The sequence below is a fragment of the Excalfactoria chinensis genome, chromosome 7 (genome assembly GCF_039878825.1).
Source record: "Excalfactoria chinensis isolate bCotChi1 chromosome 7, bCotChi1.hap2, whole genome shotgun sequence".
NCBI classification, from domain to species: domain Eukaryota; kingdom Metazoa; phylum Chordata; class Aves; order Galliformes; family Phasianidae; genus Excalfactoria; species Excalfactoria chinensis.
This window is the reverse complement of record NC_092831.1, coordinates 16,353,052-16,366,108: the sequence shown is the minus strand read 5'-3', so window position 1 is coordinate 16,366,108 and position 13,057 is coordinate 16,353,052. Positions and strand designations below refer to the sequence as shown.

The 13,057-nt window shown below is 34.1% G+C and overlaps 1 protein-coding gene across 6 annotated transcripts in view; it reads left to right on the top strand.

Annotated features, from left to right (window-relative positions):
• Window positions 1-13,057, top strand: part of LOC140254689 (sodium channel protein type 1 subunit alpha) — a 79,168-nt gene that overhangs the window by 39,972 nt on the left and 26,139 nt on the right. For 3 of the 6 annotated variants that reach the window (XM_072341547.1, XM_072341546.1, XM_072341545.1), the window contains 12 exons: window positions 82-223; window positions 375-581; window positions 932-1,237; window positions 1,960-2,340; window positions 3,550-3,682; window positions 4,463-4,701; window positions 6,765-6,938; window positions 7,508-7,864; window positions 8,536-9,009; window positions 10,028-10,145; window positions 10,699-10,853; window positions 12,082-12,255. In XM_072341547.1, coding sequence (XP_072197648.1) covers window positions 82-223; window positions 375-581; window positions 932-1,237; window positions 1,960-2,340; window positions 3,550-3,682; window positions 4,463-4,701; window positions 6,765-6,938; window positions 7,508-7,864; window positions 8,536-9,009; window positions 10,028-10,145; window positions 10,699-10,853; window positions 12,082-12,255 — 2,860 coding nt within the window. The remainder of the gene's footprint in view (window positions 1-81; window positions 224-374; window positions 582-931; window positions 1,238-1,959; window positions 2,341-3,549; window positions 3,683-4,462; window positions 4,702-6,764; window positions 6,939-7,507; window positions 7,865-8,535; window positions 9,010-10,027; window positions 10,146-10,698; window positions 10,854-12,081; window positions 12,256-13,057) is intronic. The other 3 variants (XM_072341549.1, XM_072341550.1, XM_072341548.1) reach the window with 1 other exon arrangement.

The following is a 13,057-nucleotide window of genomic DNA, read 5'->3' as shown; positions in this document are numbered from 1 at the left end:
TTTTTAACCCTGATCTTCTGGATTTTCTAATTGATAATACTAAAATAACTATATAAGGTAACACCCAGTTTGTCTTTGCAGGCAGTGCCCAGAAGGTTACACGTGTGTGAAAGCTGGTAGAAACCCCAATTATGGCTACACAAGTTTTGACACTTTCAGCTGGGCTTTCTTGTCACTGTTTCGTTTGATGACCCAAGACTTCTGGGAAAATCTTTATCAGTTGGTGAGAATTTTGTTTGGGGTAATAGACTAAACATGTTTTTTTTCCTGTAATGCAAGAGGTCTAAAATCAGTTACATTATCTTACTTTTCAAAGTAGGAGAAACAGAACTTTCTTTACCAGTTCTTGCTTATGAATGCATTCTTATTTCCAGACGCTACGTGCAGCTGGGAAAACATACATGATATTTTTCGTTCTGGTGATTTTTCTGGGCTCATTCTACCTGATCAACTTGATCCTGGCTGTGGTTGCCATGGCCTATGAAGAGCAGAACCAAGCAACCCTGGAAGAAGCAGAGCAGAAAGAGGCAGAATTTCAACAAATGCTGGAACAGCTAAAGAAGCAGCAGGAAGCAGCTCAGGTATAATTTATGGCTTAATAATGCAGAAGCGCATAATAAGCATTTTTCTAGTGATACTCAAATCCCCGTTTTTTGAATTTGGTGATAAAAGCCACCATGCTGGACTTTCAGAATCGGAGTTAGCTCAGAGATTTTCTCTTCTGCATTGTACTGAGAACAACTGAGGTGTAATCAAGAATGTTCAGAAGCAGGAATATATTGTTCATTATGTTTTCCTTTAGTCATCAGTATGCTTTGTAAGTATTAAGACTTTGGAGGTGAGGGGCTCTAAAAATTCTGTCCAAGTAAAATTTAACAGTTTTGACATCATGATTTGCTGAGTGACTTGAATTCATTCTGTGATGTGACAGGCAGCAGCGGTGGCAGCAGCAGCGGTAACAGCATCTGCAGAGTCCAGGGAGCCCAGTGCTGCAGGAGGGGCAGGTGGGCTTTCAGAAAGTTCCTCAGAGGCTTCCAAATTGAGCTCCAAAAGTGCCAAAGAGAGGAGAAATAGAAGGAAAAAAAGAAAACAGAAAGAACAGTCTGGAGGAGAGGAAAAAGATGAAGATGAATTTCACAAGTCTGAATCAGAAGATAGCATTAGAAGAAAAGGTTTCCGGTTATCTATTGAAGGCAATAGACTGACATATGAAAAGAAATACTCTTCTCCACATCAGGTATTGCATATCGTTAATTTTAATAAAAGCATATATTTTAAGCATTGCGGGCAGTTACAAAACAGGTTTAGTCTTCCTGGTACAGTAATGTGAACCTACCGCTTAAAGAAAAGAAACAAGGATTTTCATTAAATTTTCTTAATGTAGTTTGTGCCTGACAGAAAGTGCTGTAGGTGCTAGGCTGTCTTGTAAAAAAAAAAAGACAAAACATCAGAGTGAAACTTAACTTCAAATACCTGTTCTTGTAAAAACATTGTTCAAAAATTATATTAAAAATATTCTTCAGATGATGCAGTTTTTTTAGAGTGATTGCGTGTTATCTATTCATATTAAAATGTATGGTGTTTTTCCATGGTGATAACCTTAATTTTCCTCCTTAGTCAAGGTTGGTTCAATATGTGAAGGATGCTGGATATATGTAAAAACATGCATGTTTATAATCCATTTTTTCTTGATGGATATTGTGCAACCACCTAGCTAATTCAGCAGGCGTTAGGAACAAACAGTGCTCAAACCTGGTTTTGTCTTAAGAATCTGTAAGCAGAGGTATTTCTTCTTACAAAATGTGGTGGAAAGCAGACAAAATATTCACAGTAGCATTAACTTCTGGTAAAAGTGGCTAACCTGATGTAAGAAAAATAATTGAAAAAGCTGTGTGACACTAATGGCAATACTACATTTGAAGTTTTTAGTTAATAATTACAAATTTTGTTTGTCTACAGTCTTTGCTGAGCATTCGTGGCTCCCTGTTTTCCCCAAGGCGCAACAGCAGAACAAGTCTTTTCAGCTTCAGAGGTAGAGCAAAGGATATAGGATCTGAAAATGACTTTGCTGATGATGAGCACAGCACTTTTGAAGACAATGATAGCAGAAGAGATTCTCTCTTTGTGCCGCGCAGACACGGTGAACGGCGCAACAGTAACATTAGTCAGGCCAGTAGGTCATCCAGGATGCTGGCAGTGTTTCCAGTGAATGGGAAGATGCATAGCACTGTGGATTGCAATGGGGTGGTTTCCCTGGTTGGTGGACCATCTGTTCCTACATCGCCTGTTGGACAGCTTCTGCCAGAGGTGATAATAGATAAACCAGCTACTGATGACAATGTAAGAAAGTTTTAAACAGCTTAGGCATCGTGGCCTTTTCTTACTGCACCAGCCAGTGTTACCTACAGAATGGAATCCTTGGCAATGCTTCCTGGTTGGTCAAGCTGTGAATGCTCCTGCATCTTGTAAAATCTTTAATAAATTAAACAGATAAGATAGGTTTGCAACATAAGCACTTACTTACTAATACCATCATAACTAACAAATGCAATTTGCAGTTTCCACAAAGTAAAATATTAACTTACCTAAAATATTAACTTACCTATACATCCACAAAAGCACTGTACTGTATTTCCAGGCCATGCATTCATTTTGCTATGAATGTCTGTCTGGTTATGGTCCACATAATCAAAGTTACTATACAATTGAAAACGGTATACAAAAATTTTATCATATGTCTGCAATCAGTATGACACTGCTATTAATACTATATCAAAATTAGCATTATTGGTTAATTTTGATAATATATTATTATATATCAGACCCACTAAAAATGTAAGGAAGGAGTCAGTTCTTTATTAGCATTTGTTTCTCATTTCTGTATATTTCCATCCTTTGCTGGTGGAGTTCTGTAGCATAAACATGTAGTTAATTGGAAGATTGCATTTCTGCACATACTACCAAAAGTACAAATTATAAATGTCTGTGTGAATGTATTTGCAGCACATTTTGCTGTCACTGTGTATGTTATATGCAGGTAAGAGAAGAGATCACTGAAAGAAATTTCTTACTTAGTTCCAAATTGTCTACTCACATTAATTAGAAACATGCTAGCATGAGGAAGCATGAGGAAGTCATACTTTTCTTACTTGCTACCATTTGTCTAGTGTAAAAAAAATCAACACCCTATTACATCATAGGAAATTGAATTCTGTCAGCAAGAGCAGGGAAATAGCAGTTTGCAAAAAAAAGTGCAATTTTTTGAATTAAGTCCTTTTTCATTTCTTTAAATAATTCTTCTAAGCTTGAAAAAAGGAAATGCAATAGTTAAGTGAATAAACTCTCACTAAATCTTGGACAGTTGGATAACTGTTGCCTATTATCATTTTAAAAATATCTTGAAGATATTCAAAAGTAAGAAAAGTCTGACATGATAAAACTTGAAGTGCACGAAGCACGTATATATGCATATTAATAGCAGGGATCTATGTAGTATTTGTCTATTTTATTATTCAAGTGTGGTCTCACCAATTACTGTTCCCTGTGTAGGGCACCACTACAGAGACAGAAATGAGGAAGAGAATATCAGGCTCTTTCCATGTTTCTATGGACTATCTGGAAGATCCAGCTTTAAGAGAGAGAGCAATGAGCATTGCTAGCATCCTTACAAACACTGTGGAAGGTGTGTGTTTTACATAGCTTAATGTCATATTTTTCCTGAAAATTTGATTTGAAACTTAGAAACTGATTTAAAATATCTTAGTAGATACTGTCCAACAAGCCAGCAAATATTTCTCAGTACAATCAGAGGCCTATATTCGTTGAGGTCATTACATAAGTAAGCATTTCTAGTTCATTGTTTTACTGCCATTTACTTTGTGCTTGTTGGGACTGCAAAGTTGTGTTTGATGGCAGGAACTGAGGGGACACTTATGCATATTATTAAAAAAAAACAAAAACACTTCACTGTACACAAAAAAATAATGGAACATTTTTCAAATATATAGCTACATGTACATTTTTTTAGCAGTTCTATTATTCAGTTACTCTTTATAAGCTCAACTGTATGTGATAAAAATGTTTTTTTTATTTTACTAGAAATGAATATTGTGTTGAAAAATTTTATGTAAATAATACAGATTTTGAAGTAAAAATATTCACACAATATTGAGGAATAGTCTGACATTTAATCAAGGAACAACAGAATACATATTACAAATACACGTCATACATAAATTGATACTGATCTGAATAGTGACTGAATTACAAAGTTGTTCCAGATGGATCAGCTTTGAACAAAGTTAAATGCATTTGACAGCTACTTTTTAAGACTTTACTAAAAAAGCCCTATTAAAAATTATAAAGGATATGCCATTGTAGATTGATAACTTGACTGGTGTAACTCATCTAGCCTTGAGAATGTTAGAGCAATCACCTCCTTATGAATTCTGCTTTCCCACAGAACTCGAAGAATCGAGACAGAAATGCCCACCATGTTGGTATAAATTTGCAAATATTTTCTTGATTTGGGACTGCAGTCCTCATTGGTTAAAAGTAAAGCATATTGTCAACTTAGTTGTAATGGATCCATTTGTTGACCTGGCTATTACAATTTGCATTGTTTTAAATACACTCTTTATGGCCATGGAGCATTATCCGATGACTGATGAATTCAATCATGTACTTTCAGTTGGAAATCTGGTGAGTCTGTTGCTTTTTTTTGTGTTTATGTTTTTAAAGGAAGTTTGTCTGTTTGTTTGTACCTCTTTAGAAAGGAGATCTACTGGCCATTAATTTTCCTCCTGATAGGACTCTATCATAACATTTTTGGAAATTTCAGTGTCAACTCTGTGACACATAACTTAGAATTCTGTACAATCAACATTTTCCTGTGTTCTGGAAAACCAAATTAAATATTAAAAAAAAATAAAAAATAGCACCACTGCTACATTAAGTAAAGTCCATTTTAAACAGAAGTTGATTTATCTAGCTACTAAAGCAGGAAATGCATTACTTCCATGAAAAAGAAACCATGGGAATAAATGTGTTTCTTTATCAATCAATACAGTACAAATGTGTAAATTATGAATGTGTTTTTAATTGCTTTCATCTTTTGCTCTGTTTCCTGAGTAAAGGTTTACAATTACTAGAAGAGCCATTTAAAGGCATTTCTAGAATTTTCTTCTTTACATGAATTTTCATATGGATACGTGGATTATTCTGTTTATTTTAAACATGAGAAATGTCCCACACTAATTTTTCTTCTTACAGTCTTTATATTTTTTAGAATCAGATAATTAGTAAGATACCTTTTTTTATCATGTTGCCAACTATATTTTCTCCCTTCTACTTCAAAAAGATAAATTATTAAAGAGTTCAGTAGTTAATTTTCTGTAGCTATGATGCTTTTGAACTGACGGGTTTGATCACACAGAAGTATCTGTGGCTGCAGTCCTACTTCATCTCTTATTTTAGGAATCGATTTCTTATAATGCGATTTTTAAAAAATCCTTGTTTTGTAATGAAGGGAAAAAATATCTCAGATCAAATAAATAACTACAGAGTTTGGAAAGGAAAATTAATAGACAAATTTCTAACTAAATTTCATACACTTATAGTAGAGGAAGCTCTGAATATGATGCATTATAGCAGTTTGTCTTGTATTATAGCAATTTATAGTCTTGTTTGTCAATCAGGAAAATATCATATAGATCTTGTTGATCAGACTACCGAGAGAGTGTGAGGGACGTTGGCTGTAAGCACTATCCTCTTCCAGTCTTAAGGGCCTTGATTTAAGCCCCTTCTCCAGTGCAGAAGCTTTCAGAAAGCTTTTCTGGTTATCCCAGTTATTCTCTTTAGCTGTTGCAGTTGTCTGTTCAGCTTGAAAACTGAGTTAGCAAAAACTGAAAGACAAATAAGCAGCACAGTGCAGAGCTCAATCAGCCTTTAATAGTGGCTTTAATACTTTCCTATCCTATAAGAAATTCTCCTAATACTGAATCACAGCTGCTTTCTCCCAAGCCTACTCAGGCTCAGTACCTTGGTGGCTTCCTAAATATGATTCCTGCTTCATTCAGAAGATTGAATTCCACAATAGGAAATTATTACCAGAAATACCATGTTTAAAATGCACTTTTAAATGCTATTTCAGTCCTGACATTAAAATGATTGAGCCAATTGGCTTCACTGAGCTTAATGGCAACACCCACACAGAAGTTTCCTCAGCTTCTGCAAATTGTTGTATCTCTGTTGATCCCCAGTTGTTATAAATAATCTTATCTCTATTGAACTGAATGGGATTATTATAGGCTGTATAAGCAAAGGAGCTACTCATCAGGAGTCTTAGACTTGGCCTCATTCATAATGCTGTATAATGTAATTAGTGTACCAAAAATTATGTTATGCCATGTAATTTCTTGGAAAGCATTCTGGTTTATGTCGTGAAAATCAAATTAAGGATATTGTTTGTACAGTACATGAGAAGGTCCATATCCTGATGTAATTGAAATTGGATTACAAATGTTATAAAACAGAAGTTTACACAATTTCTTCTTCAGTGTAGAATGTAATTAATTGAAAAAAAAAGAAATTACTTGGTTTGTATGACCTCTGTTAAGGTAAGGTGGTCATAATATATCACTACAGTGAACTATTTATAAGTATCTGTTTTGGATGAGGCTAATTTCAGATAGGTAGACTAGACAACAGCTAAACCTGCAATGTTATATTTTGCAAAAAAGTGACCGTCTGCACTCTGAATTCAGGTCTTCACTGGAATCTTCACAGCAGAGATGTTTCTCAAGATAATTGCAATGGATCCTTACTATTATTTTCAAGAGGGCTGGAATATTTTTGATGGATTTATTGTGACCCTTAGCTTGGTTGAGCTTGGTCTTGCAGATGTGGAAGGACTCTCAGTTCTTCGATCATTCAGATTGGTAAATATATGGCAATTGCACTGACCATTCAGTGAGGCTTCATTACTTTTTTTTTTCCCCTTTCATTATTTGCTATGAACCAATCATGAAGTCTCTTTCAGTAGTACAAATTCATACAAATCCATATGTGATACCTTACTGTGGTTCAGCGCGAATCAGTAAAGATCTGGTAAAATAGATAGCAACAGGTATCTTAGCCTGTTTGCAATCTGTTTATTATAAGTCCACACTTAAAACATCTGCACACAGACTCTTTAGATAGATGCATTGTACTCTGATTAATATCACAGGAGAAGATCCATTGTGCAAGCAACTGCAGAAAAGTAGCCCCATTTATTTTAAGTTGGACGCTAAATTTTAAATTCTATTTGAAAGGTAGTTTCTTGGGCTTTGGGTAAAAACTATACTTTGAAACTTTCAAGCTCTAACTTTACAAAATTTTATGAATGACCTTTTGAACATCATGCGTTCAAAAGAGTAGAAGAGAGGCATTGTTTTCAGTAATATTCATAAATTATCTTTGTATTTTTATTGCTGCTTGTCCTAATGCTGTTTTTCTTTTCTTCCAGTTACGAGTCTTCAAATTAGCAAAATCCTGGCCAACTCTAAATATGCTGATTAAGATTATTGGCAACTCAGTGGGGGCTCTGGGAAATTTGACCCTTGTTCTGGCCATCATTGTGTTTATTTTTGCTGTGGTTGGGATGCAGCTGTTTGGGAAAAACTATAAGGAATGTGTCTGCAAAATTGCAAGTGATTGTGTACTTCCAAGATGGCATATGCAAGATTTTTTTCACTCTTTTTTGATCGTATTTCGAGTGTTGTGTGGAGAATGGATAGAAACAATGTGGGACTGCATGGAGGTTGCTGGCCAGGCAATGTGCCTTACTGTCTTCATGATGGTCATGGTGATTGGAAACCTAGTGGTACGTAATCAAAACATTAACAAAATACTCTTCAACAACAGAGTGGGTTCAATTCTGAAGAGAACTAAGTGTTCTGGCTCTGCTTCAATAAAGCACTTAGGCTGGTGGTTTCAAGCAGTGCTTAAAGTGTAAGAGATTTTTTGGATAGAGAACAAAGTATTCTGCACCTTGTGATATCAAAAAGCTACGATTTGATGTTAGAGTGAGCTCTTAGTCACATTCTTGATTTGTCTTTTGGCTGTTTCTAAATATTTGTTCTCCAAATAATTTTAGTTTATGGGCTCTTAATAAATCATTTGCTGTAATTTTTTATTATTTATCACATATGATTAGTCATCTAAATCTAGTTTCTGCTGTGTGAAGGAATAAATTAAACAATTTTATGATGCTGAATAGCAAGTTTGTTATCTCAGATGATAAGTTTTTTCCACCAAAATATTTATACACCATCTGGATTTAAAGATGTGTTTACAGATATTCATCAGTTGAAATATTTTTGAATAGTGAATAAGACACAATCAAAACAAACAAAACAAAAACCCTTCTTTTTTCACGGAGAAAGTTCTGAGTGTGCTTTTCAGCCTTCAGTTTTACTAATAGGACTTTTCAAACAAAGTGCAAGTATTTTGTGGACATAAATTTTAGAATGTTCTTATTTCATCTTTCTGCAGGTACTGAACTTATTTTTGGCCTTGCTGTTGAGCTCGTTTAGTGCTGACAACCTTGCCGTGACAGATGATGATAATGAAATGAACAATCTCCAAATTGCTGTAGCAAGAATGCAGAAGGGCATAGACTATGTGAAAAGAAAAGCGCGTGAATTCATCCAAAAAGCTTTTGTTAAAAAACAAAAAGCTTTAGATGAAATCAAACCACTTGAAGATCTGAACAACAAAAACAGTTGTATTTCCAACCATACTGCAGAATTAAGCAAGGATTACATTAAAGATGTGAACGGAACAACTAGTGGTATAGGCACAGGCAGCAGTGTGGAGAAATACATTATTGATGAAAGTGATTATATGTCATTCATAAACAACCCAAGCCTGACTGTGACAGTGCCCATTGCTGTGGGTGAATCTGACTTTGAAAATTTAAATACAGAGGAGTTCAGCAGTGAATCAGACCTGGAAGAGAGCAAAGAGGTATTTAGATACTTTGTGCATTTCTCTGTGATCCCCTCTGCATGTTTTTCTTCACTCAGCCTAAGCCAGTGTATTCAGTACTTCATTTGTTACTTCGAGACACCTTTATACATGGGCAAATGTAAGTGTATAAAGGCAGGTTTAATTCTTGATGAGCAGAAGTGTGAGAAAGGGTTAAAAATTGCCATAGTTCTTACAGGAAATAGAATGCAAAGGAATGAGGGACCAAGGTAATCAATCAGAACTGCTTATAACCTATGTGTTGTTGAGAACTGTATTTTAGAGAAACTGTTAACACTGTTGATTTTAAATAACTTAATTTTAGTGTCCAAAATGCATGAAAGAGAATGGTGAATTAAAATGAAAAGAAAATATTTTTTCCAAATTATAAGGTTTTTTAAAAGTTCTGAAAAATATTTTAATAATGATTTGGAATGGCAAAATATACTGTAAAAGATGAGTTGTGAGTATTTGATTGCTAGAAGAAAATAGTATTTCTGCTAAAATATCAAAAAGGCAATATTCAGGTGAAAATGGAATTTAAAAATAAAGCCTCTATAAACTATTTCTCATGAAAATTAATGACTGAACCTAAAACTGGATATTTCAACCCTTCTATGCTTATCAGTGGGTTTTTTTTCCACTTGTTTCTTTCAGCTAGTTATATTTGAGCTATTACCTGCTTTTCAGTAGACTTAACAGATTGCTGCATATATATTTAAGTTGTATTCATTCCAGGTTGAGATCTTTACCACTGATGGTTAGTTGTGATCATAAATCTTTGCAGGCTTAGAACCATTATTCATATTTTGTGGTTTAAACCTATTTTTCTTTAAACCTTATTTACCATTGAAACAGTACAGAGGAAAATTTAAAAACTATACAAATTTCCCTTTAGTTTGTCAGCAATTAACTTGCATTGAGTACCAGAACAAAAGAACTATTTAATCATTCTGAAAAATAGTGATATTTGCCTAAAAATATCTAATGGGAATTTGTGATTCTTTTTTGTTTACAGAAGCTAAATATGTCCAGCTCATCTGAAGGCAGCACAGTTGACATTGGACTTCCTGCAGAAGAGCAACCAGAAGCTGAACCTGAGGAATCCATGGAGCCAGAGGCCTGCTTCACTGAAGGTGTCTGAGACAAAACAAAACCAAACTTATTTATGAAATATATAATAATTAATTTGTAAAACTAGTTATTAATATTTGTGTTTAATTTTTTTTTTTTTTTTTTGGTCAGTTTTTAAGCTATGATTAGGAGCAGTAATACTTTTAGACCATAATTCACCATATGGATATTTAATTTAGTATCTCACACAAAAGTACAATAAAACATTTGCCCAAGAATTACCACATGGACTTATCTTAAATTTGAATTAGTTACTATATTTTTATCTCTTACTTTATAGTTTATAATTTGACTTCATGTTGCATGCATTTTTATCTTTTTATTCTTGATAAATGAGAAATAATTTTTCTCATCCATTCTTTGAATTCTAAATTTCAGTTTTCTCAGTGTTAGATTTTATTGCTTTGGAGGAGAAAAAGATCAACTGTGAAAATGCACTGACTTTTTACTAAATAGCACAGCATCTGGAAATGTAGTGTCACTAAGTATATGTATACTAACGGTTATGGAATTCAACAAGATCTTTCTTTTTCTTAACACATTTGCTTTTGTAAGGCTGTGTACGGAGGTTCAAGTGCTGTCAAGTAAGTGTAGAAGAAGGGAGAGGAAAGCAGTGGTGGAACCTTAGAAAAACGTGCTTCAGAATTGTTGAACATAACTGGTTTGAGACTTTCATTGTCTTTATGATTCTCCTCAGCAGTGGAGCTCTGGTGAGTAAAACTTGGAAGTGTTGCAACTTTCTCAGAAAACATTGTTTTAACTTAGTTCTCTGTGTTAGAAAGAACATGTAATTCCATGTTTTCAAAGGATCTCTACATTTTAGTTTGCTGTAAAACTCGCTGAAATGATAAAAGATTCACATATACACTATTGAATTTTGGCTGATGATACCAATTGAAGAAAACAAAAGCAACAAAGATTTAAACAAAAGAAAATTACAGATAGGAAACCTATGAAGGTCCATCATTGTGTTTTGAGATAAGTTCCCAAAGTGTTAGCATCTCTTGCTCCTGTGGAAGTAACATATGTGTCTGACCTGTGTATCCAAAAGTACTGACACACAGATACTAACTGATAGAGAAACACAAATCATTTGAATTGACAGAAGGGTTTCAAAATCCAGCTGGGTAATAATAAGTTTTAGTATCAATGAATACCCAGATACTTGTGAGCTGTCAGATCATTCCGGTTCTTTCATTCCAATAAAACCAACAGCTTTTATAAGAAATAGTAGTATATTTAAGTTTTAAAAGCAATTAATGGTAAAAATTATTAGATGATAGAAACAGTGACTGAAAAGCAGATGTTATATGTTCGAACAACATCTCTCAAATTTCTAAAATTGAAAACACAGAAAACATAAATAACATTGCAAGGATCATAAGAAGTTTTATGTATCTAATAAATAGCAAACAATACAGTTTGTTTCTTTGGTTGTTTTAAGAAAAGAATAACTTATTTTATGATTTATCACTTAACATTTTCAAAAACTAGCAGGACTTAGCAGCATAAGATCAACTGCTTTGTCATTGTCCTGAAAATTTTACAGCTCTTGCCCTGGGTTTTGAAAATGGATCTCCCTACATATAAACCAGATTATCTCAGTAGAATTCTGCTCGCTCCCATCCATTTGTAGAATCAAAGCTGTTCCTGAGAACTGAAAACAGTTTGAGTAGAATAACTTAACAGCAGCAATAAATAAAATATCTGACCAGAGAAGCTGTTGCTTCTCCTTCCTGTAAGCTGGAAAATATTTTTCTATAGAGGAACTACATACTGAATTACTAGAAAAGAAACCTTGAAGTATAGGTGATACTCCCACACCTGTTCTTGAAAAAAAGCTTGCTTCCTTTCTTTTTGTTCCTTCTTGTTGTTAAAACCTAAACTATATGTTATTGTTAAACCTAAAACAAATAGCTTTGAATATTTTTCTTACAGGCTTTTGAGGATATATATATAGAACAGCGCAAAACAATCAAGACCATGCTGGAATATGCTGACAAAGTCTTCACTTACATCTTCATTCTGGAAATGCTGCTGAAGTGGGTGGCCTATGGCTATCAAACATACTTCACTAATGCCTGGTGCTGGCTGGACTTCCTGATTGTTGATGTATGTAGTGCTTTTCCTAGGGGATTTTTACATATTTCTTTTTTCCATTACTTTCTCTACAACTATAATATCTATGCTTATACCAACTAGTTTACTTCTCAGTTTAAAAAGTAAGGTAGATGGAAAAAAAAATCCATAGTTCTATGTTTTTATTTTACACTTACACTACTACTTTCTTATACCACAGAATTAATAAAAATAAAATCCAGCTAACAAAAGAATGTAACATACTATCTCTACAAGTATTTTCAGTTCATTTCAACATTGCTTATGCACATATTCAGACCCCACTTTCCTTGCTATGGTCTAAATCATGTACAGCATTTAGATGGATGTCTGTTCTATCAGACCAACATAGCTGAAAAACAATTACCCAAACTATCCAACTACAAACTCCAGCATGGGTCAGAATTAAGTTTTTACAAAGAATGCAAGATGCGTGTATAGCATTGGCAGCATGGCTTACTTAGTATAAAAGTCCACAAAATACTATTGAACTTACAATCTTCACAGCTGTGTTTGAAATCAAATGCAATGATCTTTCCTTATGGGGTTATCTAATAGTTTTAAATCTACTCTGCTGTGCCATGAAGCTCGGGAGACAATTTCTGTACTAACTGATGCAATTTAAAATGTGGGTGACAATTCAGAACAAATACCCTCAGTTTGCCTCCTTAAGAAAAACTCCAGTGTGCAAAAATGCATACTGTACCAGTGGCTGGTAAAACTTACAGGAAAAAGAAATATTCAGCAAGTTGAAATCTAAAATTAAGATGCATTTTCTCCTGCTTTCAGTGAATTA